The sequence below is a fragment of the Triturus cristatus genome, chromosome 5_2 (assembly GCF_964204655.1).
Source record: "Triturus cristatus chromosome 5_2, aTriCri1.1, whole genome shotgun sequence".
NCBI classification, from domain to species: Eukaryota; Metazoa; Chordata; class Amphibia; order Caudata; family Salamandridae; genus Triturus; species Triturus cristatus.
In genome coordinates this window covers 133583933-133595511 of record NC_140588.1, presented here as the reverse complement: position 1 = coordinate 133595511, position 11579 = coordinate 133583933, and the positions used below count along the sequence as shown (strand labels likewise).

The 11579-nt window shown below is 41.9% G+C and overlaps 1 protein-coding gene across 1 annotated transcript in view; it reads left to right on the top strand.

Moving 5' to 3' along the window:
• The window catches only part of PHLPP1 (PH domain and leucine rich repeat protein phosphatase 1), a 520000-nt gene that overhangs the window by 388768 nt on the left and 119653 nt on the right, over positions 1 to 11579 (top strand). Inside the window, exon 9 of the mRNA XM_085606901.1 lies at positions 4919 to 5014. Coding sequence (XP_085463027.1) covers positions 4919 to 5014 — 96 coding nt within the window. The remainder of the gene's footprint in view (positions 1 to 4918; positions 5015 to 11579) is intronic.

The window sequence follows — 11579 nt, the reverse complement described above, 5'->3', positions numbered from 1 at the left end:
TGGAAAGCATATAAAACAGTCCTGTGGGATAGTGGCCAGAATCTGATTGCCCAGAAAAAGAGTAGGGCAGGTGCTGCCCTGGAGCGGCTTGAAGTCCAGGGGCTAAATGGGGCCCAAATAGTGTATCTCACAGTAATGGAGTTCTTGTACTTTCCAAGCCTGGCATGCACTCCCTGGCACCCCCATGCCAGAGTGCAGTGGTAGTTAAGAATATCACTGCTTGGGGTTCTTTTGAAAGTGGGGGGTGGGTTGATCAATTTACCAGCAATCGGGCTGACATAGGAGGAGGTAAACGAGTTGGGGCGATTGTTACATTTGTTATGTTTATGAGACACCTTGCAATAACTACACTATCGTACTGAGATGTCTGATGTGACAATATCCAACACATATGAACCCGTAGAGGGCTAAGTCAGTAAACCCCACTCACAAACTGATTAGCTTTAATGTCAGAGGGATTCACAGCCCAAGGAAGGCACACCTGGTATTTGCATATTTGGAGCGCCATGATGCCTTTCTTACAAGAAACGTATGTAATACCACAGCAGCTGTCTAGTTTTGCTTAAGTGTGGGAATGTCACATATTATTTTCCCCATATTCCTCTTATTGGAGAGGTGTGGTAATCTAAGTAAAGAAAAATGTGAAGTTTGTTTTTACAAGAGTGACGTTTAGACATGGAGGGCTACTGGATCCTGGTGGTGGGGCATATGTCTTACAGACCAATTGTAATGCTTAATATGTATGTGCAAATGTAGATAACCTAGCCTTTTTTTTTTATAAACTTGTGCTCCTCTTCTGTAAATACATGATCTCCCTGTGGTGTGGGGCAGTATTTTAATTTGGTTTTGCCCACAAAACATAATACATCTTTGGGAGCCAGAGACCTCTAACACAATCTAGTATTGCACTATGTAGGATAATGCAAACATATGGTTGGGTAGATGCATGGATTTATTTAATCCCACCGACACAGATTTCACATTTTATTCCTCAGTTCATCATGTCCAGTCTCATGTTGATATCTGACTGGTCCCACAATCATTTATAAGTTTGATTAGTGGGCTGCACATATTATCAAGGACCTTGTCTGTAAGTTACCCAGCAGAGGGTAAAAAATTGGAAACTGAGGGGATGTGAATAAAAAGACCCAAATTTCTGGTCTCAAGCATGAACAGGCATATTAGAATATTTTTTAATATAATGTAAGATTGGAAGCAGAGGTAGGAGTATTATGGGAGGCTTTTAAAGCTTTTACTTGGTGTATTTGCATCTCTATGGTGGCTGACATTCTAAGACCGATATGGACTTGCTCAGACACATTAGAACAAGACTCAACGCAATTAGAACAGGAATGTGAAAGATCACAGGAAACCTGCCCTACCATCTAAACAACTTCGGGAGACTCTGAAATTGTTCAGAGATTCAGCAGCATGCAATGTACTATATTTAGGGGGAACATGGTTGGGCCAGGTTTTTTTGGTGAGGGTGATTAACCAGGCAAGGGGCTGGCCTGGGTGTTAAGGTCAAATAGGGAGGCCATCTCAGTGGTTAGCATAGTAGATGAGGATAACAGAATCAAAGCAGCTTTGGTAGACATTCTTGAGGTTTAAACAGTACAATTAACAGCTATACATTTCTTCTCTGCTATATGATGCACAAGAAATCTGAAGCAATTTGAATAACGTAGCATTTGTCTGGTTTGAGGGAGAGAACTGCAAACTGTTGAACTCTCCATTAACAGAAGAAGACGTGAAGCTAGCAATTGCTGTACTGCCAAGAATAAAAGCTTCGGGGACCAATGGCTTTCCGGTTGAAGTTTACACAACATTCTCTGATTTTCTTGCTCCTTGACTCTTGGAGGTTCACATGAGATAATTGTGAAAGACGAACTTCCCCCTGGAGGCAGTTATAGCAGTGTTACCAAAATCAGTCTGTGGTCCCAGTAGTTGTACTTCAAATAGAGCTCTTTCACTATAAAACATTGGCAGCAAGATTGTTGCCAAATTATAATGAAGTGGCTTGCGCCATTGATACAAAGATTGGTATTGCCGGAACAAATGAGCTTAATCCCACAAACGGCATTTAATCTACAAACTCTGAATGAGGTGCTGCAGAAACTGGATCTAATGATCCTCCTCTTGGTCGTATTATTTTAACACCTTGAAAGCATTTGATGGTTTAGAGTGGGGATATATGGTAAAGTGTTGAGACACATGGGACTATGGAAATATTTCCTCAGTGTGATTAATTTACTGTACGCTTATCCATCTGCCCGAGTAAGCGTAAATGGCATACATTGCTGTAATTCTCCCATAGGTAAGGGCACCCAGCAGGGATGTAACTTATCACCCCTCATATTTGCTCTACCGGTCAAGCTTCGCTTTGCCGGCTGTGTCAGGTGTGTTCGCATAGCAGGATCTATGTCAGATCAGGGTCTCTAGTTGTGTCGCTTTACATGCTCAATATTATTTTTTTATCTTCAGAAGCTTGAAGAAAACCTTGCACCAGGACTTTTCTCTTAATAAATAATATGGCCCCTTTAGGTGAGGAGCACCTGCAGCAGTGGAAACCCAAGAGAATTGAATATCTTAGAGTCTTCAAAATCAGAGATACAGGGGAGCTAATTAGAAAGAAAGAAATTTGATGTAACATTAGAGGAATTAATAGTATGGGTTGGACGATAGATAAAACTACACCTGTCAGTTGTGGGTCACATAGCTATATTTATAATAGTGATCTTGCTAAAGCGTTTATTTGTTAATATCACAATAAAGATCCCCAAGAGAGTACTTGAGACAACTCCTCCAGCTGTTAATTCGGTTGATCTAGGGCAGAGGGCAGTCGCGCACAAAATGGTAGATTCTCAAAAGGCCTATGAAAAAAAGGGGGATCTGGAGTCCCAGACCCTTATTTATATTCTCTGTTTGCTTTGGTGCATCAGACTAGACCATATTCTTTCCCAGTGGAGTAGGTATAATAGAGCACAGTTTGGGCCTGGTGGGAGATTGCAAAATATATGGGAGTTCCTATATCCTTCTCTCTTTTGGGAGAGATAGATAATACCCTACTACTTTCACTATTAATAGAAAAAAAAAAGTCTGTCTGTTAAATAAGCTGGGAATTTAGGTGATGGGTGATTATTTTCCAGATGGGATAGTTCTCCGTTTAAAGGAGTTTAGGGAAATGGTTGGTATGCCACTGTCAACCCTACATTACCACCCGCTATGACACTAAGCGTGATCTGTGTTCCTAGAGGAAATATTGACTAAATTAATGCAGAGAAGAGAAGCGCACAAAACATTTTCCTGATTTGCATGATGAGTTAATCAACACGGAGGCACTATCGCAATACACCTCTAGGCAGGCATGGAAGATCAAGCTGGGCAAATCAGTATGCAATAGAAGCTGGAAGGACGCCTGTGCACAAGTTAGGCATCCAATTCACGTACAGACACAAACTCGTACACTTCAAGATCTTACACTGTTTATACGAGGCTTCTCCAAGGAGTAGCTATTGTGCTACTGGTAGCTCTCTAGCTACTTGTAAGTAGCTCTCCTATGTGCAGCCCAGCCTACTAAATTAGAGGCTTTCGCTTTGTTGAATTAACATATGTATACCAAACTTAAAATGCATCTGTTCGAAATGAAAATGTGTTTTTTTAGGACTCATAAGCTTATGTTTGGAGAAAAATGTTTGAATTTCCAAAATATATTTCAAACTGATATTTGAGTCATAAATCATGTGGAGCTGTGGAGGCTTATTACTCTTACTATAACCATGGTGCCAGGGACTTCCCTGCTGCGGCTGTTACGTCTGTAGGCATTCTAAATATATAAGGCCTTTATTGCATTACTACTGGCAACCCTGCCTGATTCACTGAGGTGATCACCACTGACAGTGTTGAATAGGGTGACCACTAATGTAATCTGGTCTGATGTGGTCACAATACAACACTAATAATAATAGTAGCTCTAGATGATTTTCATTGAACATAAGTAGCTCCTATTTCAGTAAAGGCTGAAGACCCCTGATCTATCAAATCAAATGTAGGGTCACTGTTCCTTCGAGTGAAAAACACAAAAGAGATCTAGGTTCTAAAAAGGACATTGGGAACAGTAACCATGACTGTCTCTTGTTGCCCTCACACCCCCTTGGGATATAAGGCTTCATCTTCGGGCGGGTGCTCCTCGTTGAGCCGGGGCTGCACCTGAAGGGTCACTTTAGCGGAGATCTTTTAGTTTTATCGCCGTTTGAAGCGTGCAAGGGTGTCCAGGTGGGGTGGTAGTGAGTTAAAACTGAGTAAGGGATGTCACTTTAAGCTTTAATGTATATACTCCTCTGCCAGGTTTAAAAACCTGGATAGGTTAGTGCTACTTTAAAGGTTCTAAAGTGCCCAAGTTGCTCTGTGTAACTTACTGAAGTAAAACATGGGTCAACATGTTTTGCGCCTCTAGGGTCTCTAAATGATCCATGGCGCTTCTTCGAGACCAAAATGATAATGAGCCTACCCCACACTTAAATTGGTATGAGCGGTCCCCCACAAAAAGGTAGGTACCTACTTGTTCATAGTTAAAATGATCATCCAACGTAATCAAACAGTCTGCTATGCCCCATCGGTAGTGTCAGGGGTTGCGCACATATGTTGGGTATCTAGAGTGCATCCTGTACACCAAACCTGCCCTCCTCCTCTGCTTGACCCGGGCGAGAGTGTAGGAGTGTAGGTTTGGCGTACTGGGCGCACTCCCGTTATACATCTGTAGTTGTGAATTCCAGCACAAAAAAGACAATAGGAATTAGAGATTTTTATTCCAGAGGAATTGTCAGCATGCTGACATGTTTCTGTCTGGGGGTTTTTGGTTACCATAGGTTTACCACTGCAGAGCAAATTTGATGATTGCGTTCTTGTGTTTCTGCAGGAATCACCTTGAAAGTCTCCCCGAATGGTTATGCGACAGCAAAAAGCTCGAGGTCTTGGATGTTAGCCATAATCAGATATGCGAGCTGCCTGCTGGGTGAGTTTCTCAAGTCCAAATTGCACAATCTGAAACAAAACAAAGACTGTTATGAAAATAAAATTGTTGTTTTCTGAGATATTTGTTCCAGTAACTGAATGCCTCGTTCTATCAGATGTTTCTTTTTCTGTTCTGATCTTTGTGTTGAATTTTTGTCATGCTTGAAATTTCTTCATTTCGAAGTAGAGAAGCTATTTTAGCTTTCTAGGTGTTGAGATATTCCAGTAGTTGCAAGTTAAAAACCTTTGGAAAGTTACACTGGTGCTCATTGCCTCTCACATCGACAGATGAACCAGATAAGAAAGACATTGATGAAATGGCGGCAGGACATAGCAAGAACACTGAATTTCTAGTCATTATTTAATGAGGATTTAAGACTAGTGCACAGCTTCATGATTTTGTTGCTGTTAATTGTAACATATATTTTTTAACTCACTGTTGTGAAGGTAAACGTTGCACCCTGCAGTAGCATATGGAGATAGGTCAGGGGACGTTTTGCTACTTTACTGCTGTTTGCATAATGGAAAGGTGCTTTTGTCATAACGTCTATATTATAGAACAATGGGACCCCACAGTTTTCGAGAACCTGGGGCGATACATTTTTTTAAGGTAAAAAACTGTGGTTAACTACGGCCAAATGGTCTCAATAGTGTTAAAAACACCAAGGGTCTTAAGCAATTTTTTGAGTACCCAACAATACATAATGCACAGAAGGCAAGTATAAACACAGGACAGTACTTAACTTTGTAATGCAATGAATGTACTCATTGTATATATTTGTAAAAACTTTTTATCTAAATGACGTGATAAGGTGCTCACAATTACGTGAAGGAAACGTGCAGTGGTAAGTGAAAATTATTAAGAACTTGCAGCAATACAAAACTACAAGATGCTTAGACTCCTTTACGCAGTTATTTATATATTTTAATTTATATAATTGATCTCATCAAATTGAGATCATCATCAGGACAAGATGTGTGAGCGCCTAGTATTGTTATTGGGGTAGGAGCACCAAATCTACCAAGGAAAATGCATAGTAAAAATATTGGTGCTGGAAGCCTTTTCACCTTGTGCTGCCGGAACGGCTAGCTTGCCGGAGACTTGTAAAACTTAATGATAAGCATCCGTCTAAGGGTATATGAATTAGGCACTGAGTGGAAGCTCCGGTGTCTCTGGTTAATATGTGTAGATAATCTGAATAGGTCCACTTAGAGGACACTTAGATGTTGATTCCTGAATATAGAATTAGATTGGAGGGCCCACTCAGGGTGTTGCTGCCAGTGGGGCTACCAAGCCTATAACTTGAAGAAAGCGCTGAGCAGCAGAATTAATTCCAGTTATCATGAGTGGATCGGGACGCCGGGTGACAGCTCTGGTCTCGCAGCTCAGTTTGCCATGTCTAGCAACCTTTGGATCTTGGATAAGTTATGTCCAGTACATATCACAAAGGAAAGGTTTAAGTGTGCTAGGTCATCTGTCAACGAAGATCAAAAATTTATCTTTTGCCATTGGCAAGATCCAAACGTTGCTCGATATGACAAAAACACTTTTGCATTATGCAAACAGTGAGAAAATGTAGACAATCGTTGGGTTGACTGTAGACTTGCGTCCTTACCAGCACTGTAATATCACTAAACTAACCAAATATGCATATTTATAATTACACCTTCTACCGAGTGGCAGGTGTTTTTCAAGTGAACCAATTAGGTTTGATGTGATCGAGAATGTAGTTGATCCATTTAGGGCTTCATGCATGGGATTAAGGTAGTGGCAGCCATGGCTGCTTTCTGGAGTACTGTTGTGCCAATGGACTATGGACCAACCAACATTAAAAGAAAGCTGTGTGGTGGCTATGGACTGCCCTTGAAATTGTTAGATTCTGTTCTAGGAATAGAATAGCAGTGGCCCCATTCCTAAGGGGCCGCCAAGCATGTGCAGAGCATCCGTAGCCAAGGCAACTAAGTTTAGTCCTTTTTTTGTCAATCACATTTGACTGTGCGCTACTTCTTGCTTCAAGTTGCCTGTTCTGGCACTGGTTGGATCCACAGCAGTCAATGGATGTAGAATCACTGTCTCTCTGATGAAAGGCCCACCAATCTCCTCTATTGCAAAACCTCTAGGATACAACAACTGCGAGTCTGAGCAGCGAGCACTACACAGGCATTGTGTGCCAGGGCTTCTGTTTGACTTGATAGAGCTCCACACCTGTCATGGTCACTTTGCCGCCGATGTTTCACCCAGCTTCTGCTTCAGAAGCCGAGCTCAATAGGTCGTCTGGCCATTTGTGGGTTTTAGAAGCACCCGATAAAGGAGAGGAGGAGAGTAAGGAAACTGGTATTGTCACCATTGTACAGTTTCAATGTGTGCACTGTAGACATCCAAGCTGTAGTCAAATCTATGTGGAGGTGAAGGCTATACCATGTGTTTGCATGTTATACATGCCCTACAGAACATTTGATGGACTTGCCCACACCTGACAATGCTGTTGCGTGTCACTGTCTTGGAGAACCATATGGTTCTGCACATCGAGTTCTGTTGTGTTATTTATATCATCACCTGAACTCCTGGGTTTATCCACGCCTCACATTGACGTCCCATTGTTCATTGTGTAGCATCTTTGGTGCCCAGTGTAGTGCTTGGTGTCAGTGGTGTGTGATCATGGAAAAACTCCATGATGGGATGGGCAAAGTGGCTGGAAAGCACATTGCAGAGTTTTACATGACCTCACGTATTCAAAGCAGTTTCTGCCTTTCTTGCTCATCGGCATAGTTGTGTTGTATTGTATTGCAAAGTTGTCATCATTTGAGGTTTAAAAATAGAGATTTCTCTTTTAGTTTAAAAAACTGTTCACTAACACGCACTTCAATAGACTTACAAGAAACAGGACAAGTCCATTTTGTAGCTAGCATGTTTTTGTTAAAAAACGTTATTTCCAGAAAAATATAAATGCAACAAAAGCGGTCTAGAACAATATTTCGTACATAGAAAAATAATTTAGTCACAAAAAACATAAGATTGCATGACCCGTTACTGGAGTTTGGAAATATGTACTCCGGGAACTGGTAAATTGGAGTTTGAGTAAGGTTTGGCATGAAGGGCGGGGTCTGATAGCCAACTTACACATTTATTGTTTAGAAACTCTGCGTCAAAGAAATCGGCAACAAGGACAAACGTGACACTAAAATGTGTTTTGGCTAGTATAATTAATCTCACACACAGCTTTTTAAAAGGCTTTAAGGCACCTGCTGCCGGCCACTCGTCTCTTCCCAGCCCAAACAGAATACTGCATTGCCTTGCCTACAGACTTGCATAGACGATGATGTGTACCGTCCAGTACGTGGCTGTGGTGGTCATCTCAAAGCTTAAGCCACTTCTGCTGCAGTCTCACCTGCTGCTCCCTGCGCCCTCTCTTTCCATGAGGCTGCAGTCTACCGCCGCCCTGAGCCCATGCTTTAAATAAACCGGTACTATCCGGTATGGAGGGCTTCCTCCTCTTTAATTTAGAAGGGAGAGAGTACTTGAGAGATCAACTCTGTCTCGTCCTCCTGCTTTCTCACCCTCCGCCTCCTAAGTAAGACCTTCAAATGGATCCCCCTCGAACACAGAAAGACAGTCACTCATGCCCTGGTCACCAGTAGACTCGACTACGGCAACACACTCTGTTGGAATAAATAAAAACCTCACCGGCAAGCTACAGAACATCCAGAACACCGCCGCAAGATTGGTACTCAACCTGCCAAGACACTGCCACATCTCCCAGCACCTGCGCACACTCCACTGGCTCCCCATCGAGGCTAGAGTCACCTTCAAGATGCTCACCCACGCACACATGGCCCTCCACGACACCGGCCCAGCATACCTGAACAGCCAACTCCACGCACCCCAAAGGACCCTACGATCAGCTCAGCTCTCCTACGCCGTGGTCCACCGCACCAGAAAAAACAGATTGGGAGGCCACTCCTTCTCCTTCCTCGTGGCCAAAGCCTGGAACGCCCTTCCGCTCCACCTCAGACAGACTTTGCTTCCCATCTTTGCTAGAAACCTCAAAACCTGGCTGTTCGACAGACCCCCTCCTTGATAGACTGAAACCTGCACCCCACCCCCAGCGCCTTGAGACCCTTACGGGTGAGTAGTCGTGCTTAACAAACGCTTTATTTATTGATTGACTTACACTTCTGCAATACATGTAATGGGAGAGTGCTTCACTTCTCTGGAGCAACCAGGTACTGTGGATGTGAGTACCAGCACTTCCATGTTTCAGGTTAAACCACTGTTCTGAGCTCAGTCTCCATGTAGCTGCTTCCTCTGCTTTACAGTCAGCAGAGATGAGCTTGTCCAGAATGTCATCAATGGCTCCCAACAAAGTCTGAAGACTTGGCAGAGCCTTCTCTCTCAGGGTAGAAGCTAGAAGAGCTGCCCTCCCCTCCTCCAAGACGAAAAATCGAGCCCAATAAAATGCTTCAGCATTATTGCCTTCACCTCTGCTGGCAGTTTCTTTAAATGACACCGCATCTACCTCCAGCTGAGAGCAACAGACTCCTTCGGTGACAAATAGCCCAATAAAATATGTTTACATAGGCCCCAATAGCAAAATGCTTTTTGCTGATGGTGCACACCATTGGCAAAACGAATAAGTCCAAAAAGCGAGAACTGTTGGCTTTGCCAAAGCTTATTGGCATATTTTATTGATTCTGTTTTCGATGTATCGTTCATGGGAAAAGCATGTAGATGAGATCAGGCCCTCTGTAAAGTTTCCCTGAAGACCAATTTGTAATCTTGAGAGGTCTAAATTGAACAATAATTTCTAGTACCATTCAGTGTCTAAAGGGGAAATATGGTTATTTAGCTCACAGAATGTGCTTGCGCCGGGCCTGGACACTCAAGTGGAAATATATCCAGGGTTTCCCTAACGAGGGTCTCTGAACAGATTGATGCAAAAGAATAGTGGTGCATTTGTTCATGGATTTTGGAATGCAACGACATTTAGTTCTGCATAAATGTGCCCAGTGGTTACATGATAGAACAGTTTGCAGGCAATGGCTCGTAATTTGATGGTTTCTTTGGGTGGTTAATTTGTAACCCCGTCTTGCTTGTGCTGGAGTGCGCAAAAACCCTGCTGTATTGATCTGAGTCGCTAAAGACTTTTAAGCACTTCAGTTTTGCCATCTTTTTGGACGATGGCGCAAGGGTTAACATGGATTCTCAAACAAGGTGTTAATTGTGTCGCTCTTCTGGGACTCACTGTACCAAGATGTTAATTGTTCTCTTTTCATTTAGGTGGTAAATGAACTCCTCACTCACCATAGCAGTTCAAATAATTTTTAGAACACTTTTATGTCAAAGGTAGGCTTGTCTGAGTCAGTTTATCTTGATTCCATCCATGCTTTATTTAAGATATGTGATGAATTTTCAAAACTTTTTCTTCTGATTGAGCCGATAGTGTAAGCAAAAATGACCAACTCATTTTAATTGGTTTGTTTCGATTTAAATAGGGCTGTACATGTTTATGTTGGATTGTAGCACTTGTATAGTGTTTACCCATATGTCTTGACCAGAGCGCTTACCCGTACGGATCACAAGCTGCACATTGTAGGCTGTGTGTTTGGAAGTGGGTTGTCTTTGTTTTGAGCCTGTGTGGGAAGTGTTTTCAAGCCATACGGGATGACCACCGAAGTCTGGTTATTATGTTGTGGGACGCTGCGCTTGTTGGCTGATGGATTAATAGGCAAACATTCTGTACATTTCTGGTATGTTTGTAGCTATGTTAATTTTTTTAATCATTTTTCACGTTCTCAATCTAGTGCCATATGGTGGTTGATCCAAGAAGTTATCCACTCTGAGTTCTTATAGATCTGGGTGGAAAACTGGTGTTGAAGGGTGTAGTAATTCAGAACTTCCAGGAATGCATGATTTCATGAATTCCTTATTCAGTTGTTATGATGGACGTCAACTTGTGATTTGTCAACATGCTCTGCTATTTCAATGATAATATTGAGACTAACCGTGGAATCCTCTAGTTAACAGCACCTGTCCTAAAGTCACTCCCAAATTATAATCCCCAATCAATTGTTAGTCACATATATTAGGGATATGTGTGCACTCTGAACAGCACCCACTGTTACAATGCTAGTTCCCTAGGGAACTCAATTTAAACAAATCAAAAAGCCAAGGTGCACTACATGTGTACAATGATAATCAATTAGGACAATATATATAGTCTCATTCCAATTATAAGACGAGGAGATATTCCTTAGTTTCGTTTCTTTATTCCAAATTCATAAAACATTTACAGTGCGGCACAGCCGACGCGTTTCGTCCTAAGACAGGACTTCTTCAGGGCTGTTAAAAATACATAGACATACAATTACACATATGTATATACATAGACATACAATAACACATATGTATATACAACAACGAACAATATCACATTCTAAATATTATTATAACGATACATACAAGAAGGAAGCCTACACAAAGACAGATTATTTCACATACATTTTTGGTTTAGGACATTTTTTAAAAGAGTCCAAGAATATACAAAGTTAATACTACATCTGATATC